This window comes from Phocoena phocoena, chromosome 14 (genome assembly GCF_963924675.1).
Source record: "Phocoena phocoena chromosome 14, mPhoPho1.1, whole genome shotgun sequence".
In the NCBI taxonomy this organism is placed as follows: domain Eukaryota; kingdom Metazoa; phylum Chordata; class Mammalia; order Artiodactyla; family Phocoenidae; genus Phocoena; species Phocoena phocoena.
The window spans coordinates 83,951,077-83,973,902 of NC_089232.1; the positions used below are offsets into that span (position 1 = coordinate 83,951,077).

General features: G+C 42.2%; 1 protein-coding gene across 1 annotated transcript in view; it reads left to right on the plus strand.

The window, feature by feature from the left end:
- MBOAT2 (membrane bound O-acyltransferase domain containing 2) overlaps window positions 1–9,695 on the plus strand; it is a 111,876-nt gene extending 102,181 nt beyond the window's left edge. Inside the window, exons 10-13 of the mRNA XM_065891247.1 lie at window positions 2,593–2,657; window positions 3,949–4,081; window positions 6,715–6,866; window positions 9,462–9,695. Coding sequence (XP_065747319.1) covers window positions 2,593–2,657; window positions 3,949–4,081; window positions 6,715–6,866; window positions 9,462–9,687 — 576 coding nt within the window. The 3' untranslated portion in view covers window positions 9,688–9,695. The remainder of the gene's footprint in view (window positions 1–2,592; window positions 2,658–3,948; window positions 4,082–6,714; window positions 6,867–9,461) is intronic.
- The last annotated feature ends 13,131 nt before the right edge of the window (window positions 9,696–22,826 follow it).

Genomic DNA, 22,826 nt, shown 5'->3' on the forward strand with positions numbered 1-22,826 from the left:
TGACACTTTAAGTAGTATAATTTGCCTTCATAGGTTATGATGTGATGTCCCAAGAGTGGTACTGAAAGATTTGTAATAATAATACTCATTCTTTCAATCAGCCAATATTTATTGGTCGTCAACCGTGTGCCCCAGGCCCTGGGGAGCCGGTGAATAAGATCAGTACAATCTGGGCCCTCCTGGAACTTTAATCTAGTGGGGGTTCCAGGGATACAGAAAGATTGGCTGTGATCAGAGAGGTATAGGGCGTTTCTGAGATAGGAGGCCAGCTTAGACTAGTGAGGTGATTGAGTGTGTGTGTGTGTGTGTGTGTGTGTGTGTGTGTGTGTGTGTGTGTTAGGAGGATGGGGCTATGTCAGGCAGAAGGCGTCACCCTCCTGAGACAGTGACCTTTTAGGAGGGTGCTGTGTAGGTCCAGCATGATGGTGACCTCAACCAGGGTAGTGGCAGTGGGGCTGGAAAGACATAAACACACTGGACACTGTTTAAGAGACTCAGTAGAACTTGGTGATACGCTGGAATCAGCAAGAGAGAACGAGTTATGAATCATGCCCAGAGGTCTGGTTTAGACCGCTGTGTTCACCGTGGTACCTTTCACTGGGGTAAGGAGCAAGGAGAAGGCTCAGTTTTGAAGGGAAAGGTGGTCTGTTCAAATGTCAGACTTACCCGAGTGGTCCAGCAGGCCAGTGAATGCTGAGGCATGGGCTGAGATTGTAATTTGGGAACTATCACACTTCAGGTTTTGGGAGGAACCACGAGAGTAGTCATGAGGGACACTGAGGGGGTGGGATGAGACGAGAGCCCCCAAAGGAGCCCCCATCTTACAGGCCAGGCAAAGGAAGGCATGCGGGAGGAGGTAGCTGGAGAGAAGAGAGGAAAACCAAGAGCAGGCATTGCTCTGCAAGCCTGTGTAAGGGGTTGTTCCCGATGGGAGAAGTTACCAGAACTTTGGGTGAGAGGCTGACCGGGAACGAATAGTGAGCGGAGCAGCTGGACCCACTGCTGGACCTTGGCACCTGCAGTTGTGGGACCACAGGAAATACAGGCCTGATCAGGGCTCTAGAGCCTTCTGCTGTTAGAAGGGACCCAGAAGATAGAGAAGTAAGTTAGACACCAGGGCCAGAAGCGGGGAGTGCCACAGGACCAGTGACCCGATTTTCCGCACAAATGCATGGCATGGGAAAAGTGGGGGGCAGAGAAGGGCTGTTACACATTAAAAGAGACATCAGCCAGACGTGCCATATGTTTGGATCCTGACTGACCCCACCAACTGGAAAACCATGTTTTTAAACCGTCAGGGGTATTTGAATACAAAACGGATATTGGATGATATTAAAGAATTATTGTTAATTTGGTTAGATCTGGTCATAGTTTTTTTTTTTTTAATTTATTTTTTAATTTTTTTTGTAACATTATTTTTAAAAATTATTCTTATTTTTTTTTAAAAAAATATTTATTTATTTGGCTGGGCCAGTGTTAGTCGCGGCCCGTGGGCTCCTTAGTTGAGGCATGCGAACTCTTAGTTGCGGCACATGGGATCCAGTTCCCTGACCAGGGATTGATCCTGAGCCCCCTGCGTGGTGGGAGCGTGGAGTCTCAACCACTGGACCCCCAGGGAAGTCCCTGATCATAGTTTTTTTTTAAAGGTCCCTATTTATTGGACATAAATTCTGAACTATTTACAGGTAAAATAAGATGTCTGGTATTTGCTTTGAAGTACCCTTAATGGTGTCAGTAATAAAATGGGGAAGGACAGGCAAAAATGGATAATTGTGGAAATTGGGTGATGAATATATGGCCGTGTTTTAACGTTTTGTTCATTATTGCCAACTAAGGAGCTTTTGAGACTTTTTTTTTTTTTCCTAATCAGGCCCCATGAAATTTTAATATCACAGATACATTGTATATCTCTTTATATCCTATATGTATATATGTGCCTTATTCATAAAAGAGTAAGATTTTTTGCCTCTTAAGAAGTTTTCATCCTCAGATTTTGATGAGAGCAGTAAATAACGGACCAGAGAATCTAAAGTGGTGAGAAGTGCAGAGCCAAGGAGGGATGGTTACACAGGGAAGGAGTAGTGGCCAGGAGACCAGAGCTTCCCTCTGAGATCGGAGGGTGGCATTAGTGGGGGAAGCTTGAGTGAGGCACTGGAAAGGTAGGAAGATGTGCAGACCACTCCTCCAGGGGAAGCAGGTCCTGGGAGGCCAAGACTCCTAGTAGCTGGGGAGGGAGGCACTGGAGGAAGTGAGGCTGCACCTGATGGGGCGTCCAGTCCGGCCCCCAGTGAACGGCCACTGAAAGGTCATTCACCTGCTCCATCAGGAGTGTCTTTGGGATAATTCCATGACAACCCCTGTAAGTGTTAACACACAGGAGAAAATGGTGAGAACCCATTTACCTCACAGATGTTCCCTCCAGTAACTCCTTTTATAGAATGATGTTACTCTATTAGAAAAAACGGTGTTAAGGAAAGAGATTGTACACTACCGTCATCGTCAAGTGAGGTACTCTTAGCACAGTAAGATGTTACTTACCTTTAAAGCTTCATTATTTTGTCGGCCAAAGAAGAAAGTTCCTTTGTTTTTCAGATGTCAACAAGTTTCAAGATGTTTCTTGATAATTGGAATATTCAGACAGCTCTTTGGCTCAAAAGGTAAGCTCCCTCAAGAACCGTCATCAGCTGAGCGTTGGCCTCTAGTTCTTTTTTTTTTTTTTGACCTCTAGTTCTTGAGGCTGAGCTTCACTGGGTTCACATTCTTAACTAAATTAAATTAACGCTGTGACCTTGTGTTAACCAGGAAACAGAGTTAAGCAGGGTGCTACCAGGTCAGAGAACTATTTAGACGTGAGTCGTGAATGTAGCCACCACTGACCTCGTAGCCTGCCTTGAAACGTGCCCACCAAGGTTTGAGATCACCAGTATGTCCCTCATTCATGGGAGATTTGGCCAAACAAAAATGCCTACACAGCCACCGTACGTATGCCCTAGATTTTACACAACGCTTCCAGTTTTAAAATATTTCAGGACAACAGACCTTTATATGTTGGGCACGGGACGCAGAGACCCAGCCTCTGCAGTGGCAGGTCACCATCTTGGTACAAACTCGGCAGTCATCTCCATGTGCTGCCCCCTGTCGTGAGGATGATGAGAGAGTGAGGGATGCGAGAATGAGGGGCAAAGAGGCGCCTGTGCTGAGAATTATGAGGGCTTGTCACGTGCACATGGGGAAGGCAGAGGACCGATTACAAAAGACGGAGTTAGGACACCGCGCAGAAGCTCCCAGTGGTCCTTCCTCCTTGTTCTTGATGGGACACACTGCCCGATCTTGAGTTTATTTCATAAAAGACTGCTCCTGTGATGGGAGGGCTCTAAGCACCGTTCTGTGTAAAGAAGCCTTCTTTTGTCATGTCCTTTACTCATGACAAGTTCAATCCCTTTACTTCTTGAAATATGCAAAACACATTATCATTGCTTCATGGTGCCTTGCAGTCTCCCCAGTGGGTGCAGATTTTCCGAGCTAACCTGTTGTGTTATTTTTTGTTGTTATATTTTAAATTTGATACCTTAGGAAAATCTTATTTTCATCTGAGTTCTCTACCTGTGACAGGAAAACTTTACACTGAGCACAGCCTACTTCCCAGAAGACTATTGTTAGATCAGTTGAAAGTTCTAAATGTTACTAAAGAAAATAATAAAATAATGTAAAATAAAAATAACTTTTATATTTGTTAAAGTTCTTCTGTGCATAGTATGGACTCCCAAACACTAGAAATGATCATTTTGGCCATTACATGTACCGGTGAAAAGATGGAAATGAAATTTCTTTTCATTAATCTGATCCCTAATAGCCATAGCCTCCATTCTCCTAGCTCCTGACCAGGAACAAGAGTGATCGTTGTGGACTTGATAAGTTCTAATCACTCATGTTTTCCATGGTTTCCAGGGTGTGTTATGAGCGCACCTCCTCGAGTCCAACCATCCAGACGTTCATCCTCTCTGCCATTTGGCATGGGGTGTACCCGGGCTATTACCTGACTTTTCTCACGGGAGTGGTGATGACGCTGGCAGCGCGAGCTGTGAGTATGAGTTCCTTCTCATCCTGCAGTGCTGGTCACGTGACCTGGTGTCAAAGGCCCAGTGAGCCTCTTACCTACCGGGCAGCCTTGCTCCTTTGGCCGGGTCAGTGCTGCAAGCTGGCTGGGAGGTGCGCCTGGCATGCGTGTTGAGTGTGCCTCGCGGGCTGCGCACTCGGCTCATCTGAGAGGAAGGCCTGGCCCGCAGAGGCCTCCACACCATGTTCCTCGTTGTCACAGAATCTTCGGAAGGATTGCTGAAAACTGGGTGAAATAGAGATGACCAGACGAGTAGGTTTATTTTAGAGATGTTTCCTGAAAACTACAGCCTTTGAGTCCTCTTTTAGATGAAGAGGGGACCGTGGCCAGGCCTAGATAACGTGGACGGGCCATTCCCCGTGGCGGACACCAGTGCGAAGCAGGCCGCAGGTCTGTAGGGTATTTGAGACCTAGTGTATTATCTGGGAAACAGTTGAGGAATTAGGTTGGTGACATGGGAAAGAGGGGGGCAGTTTAGTGTAAGTCCTTGGAAGTCAATCGGAGGAAAGTGACGTGACAAACAGTGTTTGAACAAGCTTCTTACGTCACTTACACGTGAGGTGGCTTCATTTAACAAACTAGCAGATGCTTATTGTATTCAGTTTTAAGGTACCTTGGAGATATATGAGGTAAATGTCAAGAAGTATTAACTAAAGGCTATTCTTCTGTGGTTTGTAGTCTAGGGGCATAAGGTGTATGTATGTATGTGTGTAGGTATCTGTCTGTATGTGGGGGTGTGTGTGTGGGTACATATACCACAAGGCATATATGATAGATTCCATCGCTTTTATGGATAGTAAGTACCATAGGTGTTTAGAGGGAAGGAAATCCTTTTTGGTTGGGTTGACTAGAGGTGGCCCCAGTAGGAAAGTGTGCTTGGATTTGGGCTTTGAATGATGAGTTATTTCGGTAGAGACTGAAGCGTAATGGGGGAAGAAAATGCCTTTCTAGGTGTAGAAATGACATTAGCAAAACCAAGTTAGGAAGTGTGTGGTGTATTTGGGAATGACGAGCAAATCTGGTTGAAGCAGAGCCTTCATGTATGTCTAAAGGGTGGATGATTCTAGAAAGGAAGAGGGCAGGGGCGGGGTGGGGCTGGAGGGAGAGGAAGAGGCCAATAATAGAAGAACTTGAACAGCAAACTGGGGAAGAGCCTAATCCTCATTCTGTCCCACATCAGGGAGTCAGGGAAGGTGGGTGAGGGTGGAGATGGGATGCTGAGAGCCATGCCTTGGGAAATGGATTTGCCCCGGTGGACAGAAGGGGAGAGAGTGCAGGTAGCTTTTGCCGCCTTCAGCAAGGCAGGAAGCCTGGGTAGCATCCTGCCAGTAAGAGTGCTGGTCTGTGTGTGGAAGAGCCACTAACCTCAGACTGCATCCCCTCTGAAGAACTCGCGTGGCATCTCAGCAGGGCCATGCTTCACCTATAACCATATTAGGCGAAAAAAGCGGGGACACAAGAGAAAAAAAATAGTGTTTGGTTAAGTTTGCACATTTCAAAATTGAAATGTTTTGACTGTTTTAGAAGCCAAAAAGTATTAAAATAGTGGTTATTAGAAAGCACTTTTTTCCTGAGAAGCCCTTCCCAATTTCCCCTAATGAATGATGTGTGTAATTGCCATTCATTTTAATAAGCGCTCTTTGACCTAAGCTCAGTGTATAATAGCTGTCTTTCACAAATGCAGAGGTTAACGAAGAGGAAGGATGTCTCCTTTCATTGTAGTAGAAAAACTGATCACGGGGTGAACCTTATTTACGTATAGGCAGACATTGCAGATTCGGTTCCAGACCACGGCAATAAAGTGAATATTGCAGTAAAGGGAGTCACACGAATTTTTCTGGTTTCCCAGTTCACATAAAAGTTATGTTTACACTATTGTGTAGTCTAAGGGTGCAATAACATTATGTCTAAGTGTACGTACCTTAATTAAAAAATACGTTATTGCTAAAAAATGCTAACCATCACCTAAGCCTTCAGCAAGTCATAGTAATAACATCAGAGGTCGTTGATCACACAACACCATTACAAATATAATAATAATGAAAATGTTTGAAGTATTACAAGAATTACCAAAATGTGACACAGAGTCAAGAAGTGAGCAAATGCTGTTGGAAGAATGGCTCCAGTAGACTCGCTCGACACAGGGCTGCCACACACCTTCAGTTTGTAAAATCCGCCGTATCTGCGAAGCATGATGAAGTGAAACACGATAAAATGAGGTGTGCCTGTACTGTAGTTTACAAAATATGATTTAAGGAGCTCTAGGAAGTGTAATTTTTAACTCTCGGGGGGGAACTTTTAATTTTAATACCACTTCAAATCTACAGAAAAATTGCCAAGAACTCCTATACGCACGCCCTTTACCCAGATTCACACATTTTGCTCACGTGCTTCCCCATGCACTCTCCATATTTTTTATACATACGTGTATTAGTTTTTTCTGAACCAGATCCAGCTTTTCCCATAGTAACAGTATCATTTTAGATGCCCACCAGCAACGTACGGGAGTTTCGCTTATTCCACATCCTTAAAACAGTTGATATAGTCAGTGTAATTTTATAAGCAATGTTAAAGGTAAATATTTTTGTTTATTTCAGGTGAGAAATAACTTTAGGCATCATTTCATCGAACCTCCCCAACTTAAATTATTGTATGATGTCATAACATGGATAGCAACTCAGATAGCAATAAGTTACACAGTTGTGCCATTCGTTCTTCTTTCTATAAAACCATCATTCATGTTTTACAGGTAAGTGTTACTCTTAAAAATATGCCATCGGAAATTTTTTTAAAAATTTTAATTGAAATATAGTTGATTTACAATGTTGTGTTAGTTTCAGGTGTGTAGCAAAGTGATTCAGTTATTTACATATGTATGTATGTATGTGTGTGTGTGTGTGTGTATATATTCTTTTTTAGATTCTTTTCCATTGTAGGTTATTACAAGATACTGAGTACAGTTCCCTGTGCTATACAGTAGGTCTTTGTTGTTTACCTATTTTATACATAGTAGTGTATATATTTTAATCCCAAGCTCCTAATTTATCCCTCTCCCACCCTTTCTCCTTAGGTAACCATAGGTTTGTTTTCTGTGTATGTGAGTCTATTTCTGTTTTGTGAATAAGTTCCTTTGTATCATTTTATTTTATTTTATTTATTTTTCATTTTAATTTATTTTTAAAAGAAAGCTTCTTGCTCTTGGGTAGAATAGAAAAATAGTACCCTAGCTTGTTTTCTGCAGTTAACTGCATTGTCAGTTACTTTAAAATCTTAAACCAAGCAGTCACAAGTTTATTTATGGAATGATTAACACCACTCAGACCTCAGATGAGAGTGTGATTTACGGCGAGGGGTATCAGCTGGGTAACCCTTGCTTCAGATCTCAAAGGTTACACTGGGCAGTAGAGCTCTTCTTCCTACGCTTGGATGTGAACTAGATGATTGTGGTGGTCATTTCACGATATATACATATATCGAATCATTATGTTGTACATCTGAAACTAATAATGTTATATGTCAGTTATATCTCAATTAAAAAAAGAGAGAGACTTCAGACTAGCTTTGGCCCACAAGCCGTAGTTTGCTCACCCCTGCTCGAGAGCCAAGGTTTAAGAGTTTATTTGTTGAAGCGGAGGCTTAAGAGTCACTGGGGATATTTTAGGGACGGAAGTAAAATATATCCTCTGACAGTCACCAGTAATGGTTGGTAAAGTCCGTGGAACATGAGATCAGCTATAAGACTGCTAACTCCCAAAGGAAAGGAAAACTTAAAAAAGATGAACAATAATGAATATGATGAAGCAGTTAAAAAACAGCATAGCTTGTTCTTTATAATGAATTATTAATTCTCTTCATTTCTTCAGTCAAAAGATAATATATTACTTGCATTTCATTTATTGGTTCCCTTTTCACTCTTTTATATTTCATTGGTACTTTTTCATCTCTACATGATAGAAATTATTGTTTTTGTTGGTTTCTTTTTGGCGGTACGCGGGCCTCTCACTGTTGTGGCCTCTCCCGTTGCGGAGCACAGGCTCCGGACGCGCAGGCTCAGCGGCCATGGCTCACGGGCCCAGCCGCTCCGCGGCATGCGGGATCCTCCCGGACAGGGGCACGAACCCGTGTCCCCTGCATCAGCAGGCGGACTCCCAACCACTGCACTACCAGGGAAGCCCCAGAAATTATTGTTTTGAATTCCGTATTTTGTTTATCTGTCTATCTTCTCTCCCTCCCCCACCAAATTCCATTCCCCCCATAGTAGATAGTGGTATCTTTGAGATCAAAAACTATTTTCCATTACCCTAGCATTTAGAATGACAGCACAGAGTCATAATAATCATACAGGAAGACATAAGTAACTCCTACTAAAGTGTCCTTTTGAACAGAATTATTACATATGTCTAAATGTGACTGAGCTATTGGTTGGATTTTCTGTCTCACGTACTTTGTTCACAGGCACGGGCACTTACAGCTATAGAACCAGGAGGTCACATTTGGTTTATATTTAATTTGAGGCATGATACTTCTAATAATATCTTTAATAATGTGCCCTTTATTTTGCGACCTTTATTTTGTAACCATCAAGAAGCAATATTGCTTATCTATTACTCACATCATTGGAATATTTGTAACGTAATTAGGGACAGTAAATAGCAGGCAAGGCTATTACTGTCCCTTTACTACCTCCATACTTTGCTCAATATTTGATTCTATGGATTTGAGAGGTTTTTTTCAGATCTCTGCAGCTATTAATAAGTACATTTTTGTTTTTGTTCTACTTAGTCCTGGCCTTATGACCTTTACAAAGGAATGCAATATGATATCTAGTATGAGTGCTTTATAAATACCCACTGGCATACATGGTTAGAGTTTCATCTAAGGAGGATGGGTAAAAGAATAGTGTAGGGCTTCCCTGGTGGCGCAGTGGTGGGGAATCCACCTGCCAATGCAGGGTACACGGGTTTGAGCCCTGGTCCGGGTAGATCTCACATGCCACGGAGCACCTAAGCCCGTGCACCACAACTACTGAGCCTGCTCTCTAGAGCCCGCAAGCCACAACTACTAAGCCCACAACGCCACAGCTGCTGAAGCCCGCACGCCTAGAGCCCGTGCTCCACAACAAGAGAAGCCCCCGCAACGAGAAGCCCGTCGACACAACTGGAGAAAGCCCACGCGCAGTAACGAAGACCCAGTGCAGCCAAAAATAAATAAATTAAAAAAAAAAAGAATAGTGTAGTAAATATACACATCCTAGGTGGGGCTTGTGACATTTTGACAAATGTCAAATTAAGTCTCGTTAATTATCAGAATTTAATAAAGTAAAGTTTTCCTTTTTTTTTTTTAGCTCCTGGTATTACAGCCTTCACTCTGCTGGTATCTTAGTATTATTGTTGTTACCGGTGAAAAAAACTCAAAGAGGAAAGAATACACATGAAAACGTTCAGCTGTCACGATCCAAAAAGTTTGATGAAAGAGGAAATTCTTTGGGACAGAATAGTTTTTCCACAACAAACAATGTTTGCAATCAGAATCAAGAACTAGCCTCTAGACATTCATCATTAAAGCAATGATGGGGAAAGCACTCTGATGGTTATTTTTTGTCTGTTAACAGAAACCAATCTTAGCACCTTTCAAGGGGTTTGTGTCTGTTGGGAAAGAGATCACGTGGGGGGAAATCGGACAGTTTTAGGTAGGGAATGCCCTGTATACCAGCTTGAAAATGGAGTGAAAGACCCCTCCCATGCCATGTCCCTGTGGGCCATGCCTTATCAAAAATGTTTCCATTATTTCAATGGGCACTCAGGACCTCAGCATATGTCCATAGGGTCATAAGTGTGCCCTGCTGCTGAATGTATGTTGTGTATCCCAAGGCACTGAAGAGATGGAAAAATAATTGTGTCAATCTAGATGATTGAGAAAAATTAACTTTTCCACATGAATGTCTTGCCTTAAACTGTCTATTTCCTGAAATATTGTTTCCTAAATGGTATTTTCAAGTGTAGTATTGTGAGAACACTATTTCAATATTAGATGTTGTATGTTGCACAGGAATTCCGGAGGAATTTGAACAGGATATTTAAGACTGTGGATACTTTAAAATGCAATAAACATCTCAGTATTTGAAGGGTTTTCTTAAAGTATCTCAAATGACTACAGTATGTTGTGAAACTGTAAAGCGAAGGATGCCGATTTCCTGGAGAGTTTAATTACCCTGTGTCAGGCAGAGAGCCCTTCAAGGAAGGATTTCTTAAACATAATTAAAGGTCGGTAATGTGATATTTTAAGCTATTTTTCTTAAAAAACAAACAAACAAAAAAAACCAAAAAAAAAAAACAAGGGAGAGAGAGAGAAGATGACAAAGGAAAGAAGGAAGACGTGAATGAAGAAAGCACTGCGGGGGCCGGAGCCTGAGCCAGTGGCAGCTGTGACCAGCGCACACAGGTGTGCAGGGCAGGTGACCGATGCTCTGCAGAAGTGTGCTCTTCATCCCTGTTTATCTGAGTTCTTTGTGATTCTGTAAGACATGAAAGTTTAATAACTTTTTATTACGTTGACTTTTAAAAGAAATGTATCAAGCATAAATTATATAGAATGATAAAAGGATTGTGAAAATAATAGTGGGAGATTGCTTGAAGGTTTTGAAAGAGAAAAATCACTGAGTGAAATTACTCTCTAGCTAATCACTTTTTTATCCTTGACAATTTAATTCGTATTTGGGAAAGTTTTAGGAAAATGAAAACTTAAAGTCGTTGGGTCTGAACCACCTCTGTAGAGGATAATATAAATTAGTTTCCAAACTCTTAACTTCTCACATAAAAGTTTTGCCACTAACTCTTGTTAATGAGTTTCAGATTATTTAAGTAGAAAAATGTGCTTTTATCTTATGGGCCGGTTTCACCATAATTAATTTCACCTGAATTGCTGGGCGTCTCCTTTAACCCCACAGTCTGGTGATGCCGCAGTAGCTGAAAGCAGAGGAGTGGGGTGTGATGCCAGCCTGGCATCAGGGCCACGGCCGGAGATGATGAATCACGGCGGAAAGGGAGAAGGATGGGCAGGGCCTTCTGAGTTCACTTTCCTGTGACCCATCTTTTGTGGAATTTATTTTCTTTTTTGCCTTAAACTTTTAAGTGAAATGCAAATTGTCTATCTATGATGAGTCTCTCTTTTTTTTTTTTGTCATTAATAAATTTGCAAATGAAGTTAAGGACAGAACAACTCTCTGGCTTAAGCTGTGTAGTATTTCAATTAAAGACGAAAGGAAAAGCAAATGTACTTGGAACTTTTGAGGTCTAATTAGCAAAAATATCAGTGTTCCTTCCCAGAACTTTAGAAATGGCCTCCTCTTTGTTTATGTGAAATGTTTTTATTTTTCTAAAGGTAATTTTTTTTTTTTTTTCCACCTGATGATGTTAGCCATGCCCTGTTACCTCCTGGGAAAAGATGGTTTGCTAAATAAATTTTCTGTTTTCCCATGCATTGAATTTAAGCAAACTGTGGAATGTGAGAGACTAGAAAAGAATAATCATGGAAAGTATCTGACCCCCACAATGTCTCCTCCATTTAATTAATGCTGCAGAGAATCTGATCACTATTAAGAAAAAGTAGACACATTTAGAGGTTAAAAGACAAGTCTAGGCATGTCATAAGCGAAAATAAGAAAGTGCGTTAAAAACTTTCTTTTTGTTCGGCCTACCTAGCCATTAACAAATAATCATGATTTAGTTCTATTACCTGACTATTTTTTATTTCTCAGCCTATAAACCTAATATCACTGTTATCTGTTTTTTTGCTCAATGAAGGTAATCGTAGCACCGCCATCTAGAAAGCAAGATGATTGATGAATTTTCCAATTACTTTGAAGATAATACCTTATATATACAATTTGACTGATTTCCATCCCCCGGATTATCTAGGTTTTTTGTTTTTTGTATGAAATGGGTTGTGAATAGCTTTTATTTAATTTCGGAGAAATTATAATCACAGGTATACAATCTAGGAGAAAAACTAAAGAAATAATTCTCATTCTCAGCTTGACCTTCCTCCTCAAGAAGAGACTTTTTGTGCTCTATAAACGGAATACATCTACCTGGAGTGTTGTAAGGATTAATACTTCTAATTATAATAGAAGAATTGAAGACTGGTGTACCTCTACTGTGTTAAACTTAAAGGGATTCATTGTAATATGTGCTTTGCTTCTTCTTTAATCAACAGAATAGGATTCAGTGCGTATTTTTTTTTTTTTTTCAGTGCGTATTTATATTGTTTCTCCACTCTTCAGTTGCCACGAAACCACTCCAGAGATGATCAGTCAGCATCATATTTATGTCGATATTTTTGGTTATTATTATACTACTCAGGGAAAAAAAATGGACAAAATACTTATTTTTCCCACAATTTTATTTTTTTGAAACAATAGCAGTTAATTTATTTTGATGTATCTCAGCTGTCACCATCTTACAACCCGCTTATTCTTGGTTTCTAAAATAAGCATTTATAATTGGAACTCAGGGTAATTGAAGAAATTTACTTAGCTTCTAAAATACCCAGCATAATAGAGGAGGCTTATTTGGCTTCCAAAATGTCCAGCCACCACTTATGCCTCCACCATACTTTTGCTTAAAAAGTATTTTTGTTACTGATTCCCACCACGTGTGACGTTCACATACAGGATTTCCACAGGTACCAGTTTTGAGAAAAATCTTTCAGTAAAAAGAATGGTTTTAAAAAGTAGAGGTAACCCACGTTGAAGCACTAATTGTCCTGGGAGGAGACCTGGGTATTCATCTGGCTCAGTCATTAGTGAGCCTTGTGACTTGGACGAGTGACCTGTCCTCCAGCCGAAAGTTCCTTAATAAGCCCAAAGGGTTAGTTCCAAGAGTTTGTGACCGGTTGTGTTTGTAATGAATGGAAACCATTAGCAAGATCTGTAAGAGTCGCGAACCGGGGCAGACTCACCACAAGATTATCTTCATGGTCACTTATTTTTACTACTTGAGCTAGAAGCCCCGACTTTTCACGTTTTTTGAGGCAATCAGAAGGCGTGCAGTGTACCATTTCTACTGAATACAGCCCTTGAAATGAATCTTTCATAACGAAATGGTCTCCACTGAAGGAAAAGATTTTCTCTTTTTGATTTCTCTGCTTTTTTGGTTTCTGTGTGTGCTGTGTACAACTGAGGAATATATATACTAAAAACTATGTTATATGAATTATCAATTTTCCTGGACAGGGTTTACCACCATATAACTTCTCAAATTTTATTTCATTCAAAGATATGTAAAGAATATTTAATTGAGTTATACCTTATTTTAAACTACAGAAAAAATTACTTTAAAATGTTGACATTAAAATAATTATAAAATTTGTACTTTTATTCGAGGACTAGATGACACTTGGGACAAAAATCTTTCCTATTTAAAATGTATACCTTGTAAATGTTCATTTGTAAGTGCATGAACAACTCTGGACGTTTGTGCTCTTTTGTTTCCTTATTTTAAATTGTCCAAAATTATCAGTTTATTGATTTGAAGAGTTCTGCATTTTAGTCGAAAGAAAAAATTACTTGAGAGAATAATTGTTTCAGAATGGTGCCTATTATTGCTGTGTCAGGGAAGCATTTGTCTAGAGGTTTAGATATGAACCAGTATTTCGTAGAGTTTTATTCAGCCATCAATAGTCCATCCTGGCTGACACTGAATCCATCATATTTACCAGAGGTGCAGAATTCTAAGTAACACTGTGAAATGTAGTCTTAACTGCCCTCCAGGACTTTATAAAAACTACAGGTAACCCAGGGTACATTTAACGAGTAGCTGATCGTTTAGACACTTAAATTAGATGCTGAAAGTTCTGCTTTCTACAGCCCTTCCTTGTAAAAGTGTGTTTGTATCAGTGCACACTCCTTATGCTGAAGGAAAAGATTTGCTTTGAAAAAAGAAATTTCACTCTGAAATATGGATTTGAAAGACTAGGATGCAGAGGGTCTGTTAGGATGCAGAGGGTCTCTACCGTGTTTTCCTGCAGCACCACTTAGTCAAATCTATTTATAGTAACTCATTACAGAAGACAATTTTAAATGAAATTTTCCATGTTGGCATTTTGTAGGACTGCTCTTAGAATCAACAACTAAGCTGCTTTCTGAGCTCTTGTACAGAGGATGCAGCCAATTACATTTTACTTGGTGGGCTGCTTAATAAAGTTTTATATATGTTTTCAAATAATATTTATTTTAATAGGTTTTTAAACGTTATGCAAACCCCAGTAAAGAACTGACAAGCTTCTAGAGGTCATCGATTGGGGAGACTTTCTGAAATCGAGCCTAAAGACACATTTTTATGCCAACTAATTTGTCTTGCCTTTAAAGCTGATTATAACTGTCTTCTTTCAGTACACCTTTTATAAAGCAACAAAACAAAACAAAACAAACCCCAGGACTGTATGATCTATAGATAAGAGTATAAAGATCCATGCAAAACCCCTGTCTAACTTCCTCAGTGATGACAGCCATCTCTCCAGTCACATTTTATCAAGTTTTGCTACTATAAAAAGAAATGGAAATTTAATGAAAAACCAGAAGTTACAGGGCAACATCAGTAGAAGGACTAACCATTTTCTTAATACCATGTTTGAAATGGAAAAAGTGACTGGCTGCCTTTTACTGGAGTTGTAAGTGACTGTATCCTGCCCAGTCTCTATTTTGGGTTAACTTTGAGAAGTTGATTTGTCAATATTCCTCTTCATTTTTCCTATTAAAGGGCAAACACGTGTAAAGAGTTGGACAGACCTTTCAAATATGCTTCTTTTCCGATGTTAAGTATTTTTGGTTCTGTATCTACGGATTCGTCAACAAAGTACGTTTGCTCCTGACTTTTTAATCGCAGGAGAGAGGAATCAAACCAGCACACATGCTCCGTCTTCTGTCACTCGTCCACACCTGCCTCCCCAAGCCCCAAGGGGCACGATGGAAAGCAGTAGGAATGAGAGTGAAAATAATTCCGGCGGAACAAGAGAAACCCTCCTCCATGCAGAGTGAAAACGTGGGATTTCCTTCCTGCCTTCCTTTAAAGCTTGCATCTTGATCTCTGCGTAGGAGTAGTTGGACACTGTTACCCCAACACGAGGGGGGCCCGAGCTCCAGCAGCCAGTATTCACAGCCCTTCATTTGCCTTCGCTGGGGGAGAATAGAACGTGGTGTCTGTGCTTTTTGTTTTTATGATTCCAAAATATTTTTTTAAAGATGTGTTATTTTTCGACAGATCCATAAAGTAGTTCCTGTTGTATGGTAAATTAAAATTACCACTATGTCAGTTACACTGTGATGTGATAATTTCATAACCACTTGTTTCTAGTCTGTGTGTCCTCAGAGCTGCACTGGTGGCTTATTGCTGGGTTTTAAAGATGTTTTTAACTGAACATATAAATGTTTTTTTTCTAATTTGTGTGTCTTTAAAACTGAATAAACAGTAGTTTAAAAATATATGTGTGTGTTTGCTGATTTCAGAGGCTTTAAATTCCATCTCTAGAACTGAATATCAGGCCTGTCTTGAGAAGCAATGGTCTTTTTGCATTGAAGGATTCTTTAGTTCAATAGTAATACTCTCAGGAGTCATTGACTTTTTAACTGGTTAAAAATTATTTAAAAGAAACTATTGTCATGTTATAAACATTTTGGGAGGCAATTAAAAGAACCTTAGGTTAGTATATAGTATCTTATATTCTCTCTCAAAACAGACTTATAGGGCTTCCCTGGTGGCGCAGTGGTTGAGAGTCTGCCTGCCGATGCAGGGGACACGGGTTTGTGCCCCGGTCCGGGAAGATCCCACATGCCACGGTGCGGCCGGACCCGTGAGCCATGGCCGCTGAGCCTGCGCGTCCGGAGCCTGTGCTCCGCAACGGGAGAGGCCACAACAGTGAGAGGCCCGCGTACCGCAAAAAACAAACAAACAAAAAAAAAACCAGACTTATAAAGTGAAGAGGATGCTGACTGTCCTCAGTTACGAAGAAAAAGAGGTGGCTTTCCCAGTTGTGCTGTTGGCACTCTCACTGGCCTTGTATATGGATCTGGTCTTTGCTTTTGAGAAGCAGAGCAGTGGGACAACCGCTCGGTTTCTGTACCACGATTACAGGCTTAAGGGAACTTTGGGGTGCACTTCCAGGCTCTTCTAGATGCTGTCGTGAACAGCCGTGGGGAAAACGTCCTCTATTAACTTGTACTGTTGTACAAAGATGCTAGATGAACACGTATGAGCAAGTCCAGCTGTGGTGCTTTCTCACTGGAAGGCCTTAGACTTGATGGCAGATTTAAATGACCCCGTTTTGAGATTCATGATAGTGAGCCACGACCGGGAGAAGCACGGACCCAGGAGCCGCCTGCCAGCACAGCACTTCCATGTGCTTGTCCTGACAGGCGTGACGGCGGAGGGAACGTGATTAGCTCCACGGTAAGGAAGGCCAGGAGGCCAGGAGATAACAGGACTCCTGTTGTACGTAGATCAACGTTGTAAGGTGTTTCGTATTTTACGAAAGTCATTAAATGACTTCCAACCAAACGTGCTGGGTAACTAAAGAACAAATCACGGCTCTTCCCTTTGAGGAGCTAATAGTCACTATATAATATGGTAAGTGCTTTATTAGAGGCAAGTACCTACCAGGGTCTTGGGGCAATTAGAGGGGTGGGGAGCTCAGGAAGAGGCTCGGGTAGCTGCACAAAGGAGTTGGCACCTGGGTTTGTGAGAAAGCGTTTTGCTGTGCCAGCAAAGAGGTGGGAGGTGAGTTAATGAGAGGAAGAAAGAAAAGCATATGTCAACGATTTTATAACGTTTACACAAGTAGAGTAAAAGCAACGGGAGTTATGCAAGTTTCGATCTGCTGTGTGCCAACTATCTGTTTAACAATAACTTATCTTCCTCCAAATAGAAAAAGGAATAATAGGAAAACATTGAGTTTAGCCAATGTTTAAAAAATGAGACTTTACAAACTCTTTCAAGCGTATGGTTCAGTACAGAGCAATAAAACACACTCTAGTGCCCACCGCTCAGATCGAACAGCTCTTTCTGCTTTGCCACGTTAGGTTTAAAGTTTGTCTTTTTTTCATCGAAAGAACGTTGCACATGAGGCCATATACCTGCCCCAACCTTTGCCTTCCCTCTCCCTCCTTAGAAGTCACAACTGCATCAATGTGAGCCTTTTTTGGTAAGCTTTTCATTTGGTCACCTTTCTTATAAGCTTAGCTATGTGATTTAAAAAATAATTTTGTGCTCTGTTTACTATAGTTTTCTAGGTGTTTATAGCAAGATGGCTCAGTCAGCTGGTCACTGGAATCAGATGTCAGCTCACGTTCTTAATGTCATTAAAAGATGGCATTTCCCTCTACTGGTAAAACCCTTTCTATTACGATGGATTTTAATTTTTCAGGTACGCTTTGTTTTGTGCTTGTGTCTTCTCTTTTTGTCACATCATCCCAAGTGATACCCATGGTATCCGTTAGCACAGCCTGAGACTCCCGCCAGCAGAAGGGCAGGTCCGGATCCGCCAGCCAGGGCAGAGCTGGACGCACTGTGCCCAGGAGACGGATGCCGCTCACCGGTTGCCATCCCTTTTTGCAGGGTGAGCGTGAGCACAGCCTTATAAAAACAGGCCTAGGATCTGAGCTTAGCCGCCAGCTCCTTCAGCCGTCAGTGGGGAAGTTGGCTGCCCGGCACCCGGAGACCCAGGGCCCCGTGAGAAGAGGAGGCCCTTCAGGGGGGCCGCCAGTCCCACGGAAAACTGAGTTCCTGTTTCTCTCTCCACGCTTTTTGAATGCACGAACCATCAGCCTCAAGAAGAGGCTAAAGAAGAAATTCGCAAGTACTGAAGTCCATCCTACGGCCCTGAACCTTTACTATAAATCTTCTGAAAAGAGTAGTCAGCGCAGCACCCGCTTCCTCGGTTGTCTCCTACGCTCTGCAAGGGTCATTTTTCGTCTGTTGCTGAATGTGGTACTTAGTTTTCCATCTTGGCGTCACTCGATCTCTGCAGCATTTGGCTATGTTGCCCGCTCTCTTCTTAAGATGCTACCTTTCTCAGTGTCTGTGAAACTGTCCTTCCTCGCTTCTCCTCCTTCCTGCCTCTGGATCATCTAAGTCAGCCGAGACCCCTCGTCCTGGCCCCAGTTCACACACTTGTCTGTTCTCATAGGTCCTCTGTGCTGGCCCTACCTTCAACACTGACCTCTGTCTACTAACTTCCCCCGCCCCCCACCAGCTCCAGCTAAATATCTGCACCCGGAAGTCACAAGCAAACTCAGAACATCCCAAACTGTGCAAAACGTGAGATTCCCCTCATAGTGCTCCTGCCATGAAATGTCCAGAATGTTTCCCTCGTTACCCAAGTCAGGAGCCTGTGCATTACCCTCCCTCTTCTCACTCTTCCTTCCTTACCCACCAGCACATGTCGCCAGTCGCCGTGTGTCCCGTCTCCCGGACAACTGACTCCATCTCACCGGCCTTCCCTCCCCATTTCTCACCTAGCTCATGGCAGGGACCTCCCAACCGGTCCTGCATCCTCCAGGCATGTCATTCTGTGACATGCAGCCTCAAGTCATCTCTCTAAAGTCAACAAATTGGGTTTTTATTTTCCTGCTTCAAAAATGAAACTGTTAACCAAAGCCTTTGTGATGAATTCAAACTCTTAAGTATGGTGGAAAAAAACTTTCCATGATCTAAGCCCTGCTTACCCTTCATCATGCTTCTCTCTCCTGATCTACACACCTGCCAGTACACACATGCTGCCGTAGATGGAATCTGTCCCCCTAAAATTCATGTTGAAATCCTAACTCCGAGGTGATGGTATTTGGAGGTGGGGTTTTGTGGATGTGATAGGTCATGAGGGGAGGCCCTCATGAATGGGATTTAGTGCCCTTATAAAAGACTCCAAAACGATCTGAAAAAGAATATATATAGATATATATCTATATATCACTTTGCTGTATACCTGAAACTAACACAACATTGTAAATCAACTCTACTTCAATCAAAAATAAAATTCAATTTAAAAAAGACCCCTGAGGGCTTCCCTGCTGGCGCAGTGGTTAAGAGTCAGCTTGCCAATGCAGGGGACATGGACGGGTTCGAGCCCTGGTCCGGGAAGATCCCACATGCCATGGAGCAACTAAGCCCGAGCACCACAACTACTGAGCCCGCGAGCCACAACTACTGAGCCCACGAGCCACAACGAGAGACGCCACCACCATAAGAAGCCTGCGCACCGCAACAAAGACCCAACACAGCCAAAAATAAATAAATAAAATAAAGTTATTTAAAAAGAAAATGAGAAAGACCCCTGAGAGCTCCCTTGTCCCTTCCACCATGTGAAGATACAGCAAAACGTTTGCAGTCTGCACCCTGGAAGAGGTCTCTCACCAGAATTTGACCATGCTGGCACCTTGCTCTCCAACTCCAAGCCTCCAGAACTGTGAGGGATAAGTTTCCACTGCTCAGAAGCTGCGCCGTCTCTGGCACTTTGTTCCAGCGTCTGGACAGACTGAGGCAGCTTATGCTCAAGCCACGCTGGGTAATCATACTTCCTCCCGTCTCTCTCCCTTGACTCCTACCTGCTGCTCCTTTTACCCAGAATTACCATCTACACCACATCCTCCCCACCTCTCCCCTCCAGCTAACTCCTGCTTCATCACTGGGACGCAGCCTGATTGTCACAGCCAGAAATGTTCAGTGAGCTTGTGCTATATGCCAGGTACTAAGATGAATGCTAAGCGTCACACAGATGCTTTTCTCTAGGCAGCTCTTCCTGAACCTTCCCGTCGCGGGTTCTCTATTCTCATATGTACCTTACACTCACCACACAGTGCTGTAATTGTTAATATATAATATATATTTGTTCAGAGTTGCACAACCAAAGAAGGAAGTAGAGTGATGAATGCAGAATGATATGCAAATTCATAATTATCTGATATTCACCCCAGACTCATAAACTAATTCCTTTAGCTGCAGGAACTCCATTTCCAAGGACCCTCATTACCATCCACTTGTGGCTGATGTAGGAATAGATTCCCAAAGTCTCCACATTGCGTGGTAGAGACACAAACTAAGATGCTTAAGTCCTTGAGGCCACATTTAAGGCACGAGGACCACGTACGTCTCAGGTATGGGTATAAACAGAATCATTTGGAAAATCAGTCATCGTTATGCATTTGCTAAACTGAAGCAACCTACACTACTTGATGCTAATAAATTGCCCTTCACACAAAGCAACAAGGTTTTGTGGAATTTGATTAATTTTAGAAAATCTTCAGTACGGCCAAAAATAAAAACCTTGACACTAAGACCGAAGGTGCTTTGTAGGCAAGATTAAATATTTTCTATCCAGACCTTCAGATTAGGAATTATTTCATCGGTTCCTCCACACCCATACAAACTGGTTATCCCCCCCCCCGCTTTATATTAGGCACATCGTAGCTCGTAAATGTATTCAAATAAGTCAAACAAACACCCACCATTCTGTCACTGATAACCGATTTTAATATTCTGGGGTTATTTCTAGTCTTTTTTCCTGTTGCTAGATAAACGTGTGTATTTGCAAAATAATTTTGTAACCTTCATTTTTCACTTACATTTCGTACCTCGTTTCCCTTATTTCACCTATTAAGTTTACTTAGAGGGGCAACAGCAAGAAGAAAAGAGAGAAATGAAGGATGTAGTTAATATGGAGGTTAAATAAACCACATGTTCATTGAACCCTATTCCAACCCATAAAAACAGAAAATCAGTTGTCTGGTTCATTTATAAATGAATTTGAAGCAGGAAGAGAATAAGTCACATCTGCTCCTCCCCCTTTATACTGGTGCATAGTATTTTCCTGGAAGTACTTTTCTTTCAGGGGCACATTAGGCCATATACAAATAAAATCATTTAAAACTCTTATAAACTTTCATCGAGAACAGAAAAGTGGATAATGGAATGATTCAAGATAGATCCAATATAAGGAAACAGCCCAGATGACTGTCACCTGGCTTTCTGAATCAGTTTGCTCGGGGAGAGACTGACTAATAATGAAGAACTAAGGAATTTTATGCCAATAATCACGTGCTCCTGACGTTTCATTCCATTAGAAATTCGGGCCCATAAACCACATGTGAGTAGATATTTTTAGTATATGTGATGGTGCAACTTCCTGGGTGAATGGCTAAACAATTTGAACTTCACGCTGCCACAGTGAGTACATCGAAGTGTCGTTTATGTCTGGAGTCACAGCATTTCAACATGTTTATGTTTGCCGAGTCATCTCCATTTTCATCACTATTGGAAATAGAAAGCTTGCCATCCCCCTGCAGCTCTGTACACCCATCTTGCACTCCCCCTCCCCAACTCCCCCAAACCTGCCACTCTCCTGGGACACATGGCACGTTGTTAGTAAAATCTCTCCTATTTCCTCTAGCTCTTTCCTCCACCTTTTGCTCTAATGAAAACCCACGTCTCTCCCGGGACGTGACATCCCTTGCTGACCTCACAAGTAGTAGCTGGTTTCCCTCGCTCATCACTGGGCCTGGAGGTGGGGCAGGTGCCCTCCCTCTTACTCACTGTCACAGGCAGACAGTGGTCCCTGCTCACCTCCTAAAATACTGGAGTTTAGAAGCGAGTATCATCCCTCTTTCCTGCCTCCATCTCCAGACTTCCCTGGGTAACTCCCCACTAGAAAAGATTAGAGCCTGATTGCTGTCAGTCTCCAACACAAGGCCCGTGATGATGTCAATATCCTTAGAGAAGAGTCTGCCACCACTGGCCTCCCAGCTCCCTGACCTGCCCCCCGACCTTGTTATCACCAACGGTCTCCATTTCCAGCATTCCACTCCCAAGCCCCTCCAACTTGCCATCTCACTTCCTCTAGTAGACAGACTCCATCAACTCTTTGACGCCACCATGCGTGCTTATATTCTAGTGATCTTAGCCCGTGTCCTTACTCCTCCCTGCCCTGCTTAAGCTCTCTGCTCTGTAGTCAGTTTGTAGTAATGCTACTGCTACAGCCCTGTAGACTGCTACAGGCTTCTGTCCTAAAAGCACGGGGATTCTGATGAATTCTATATTGTGTGATTCAGCAAGAAAGAAGGATGAAGTAAGTGCCGAATCATTGTAAAAAAAATACATATATTCTGAAATAAAAAGTTTATTTTAGGGCTTCCCTGGTGGCGCAGTGGTTGAGAGTCCGCCTGCCGATGCAGGGGACACGGGTTCGTGCCCCGGTCCGGGAAGATCCCACATGCCGCGGAGCGGCTGGGCCCGTGAGCCATGGCCGCTGAGCCTGCGCGTCCTGAGCCTGTGCTCCGCAATGAGAGAGGCCACAACAGTGAGAGGCCCGCGTACCGTTAAAAAAAAAAAAGTTTATTTTATATATGTATATAAAATAGTTTAGATACATAATAAACTTTTAATTTTAGGATAGTCTTAGATTTACAGAAAATGTGGTGAAGATAGTACAGAGTTCCCACATATCCCCACACAGTGTTTCCCAATCGTTAGCATCTTGCGTTAGTGTGTACGTTCGCCACAGCTAATAAACCAATGCTGAACAAGGGCCACGCTTTATTCAGATTTCGTTAGCCTTAGTTTTTTCCTAACGCCCTTTTCTGTCCCCAGATGCCTTGCAGGACACATTAGTGGTCATGTCTCCTTAGGCTCCTCTTGACTGTGACAATTTCTCAGCCTGTTCTTGTTTT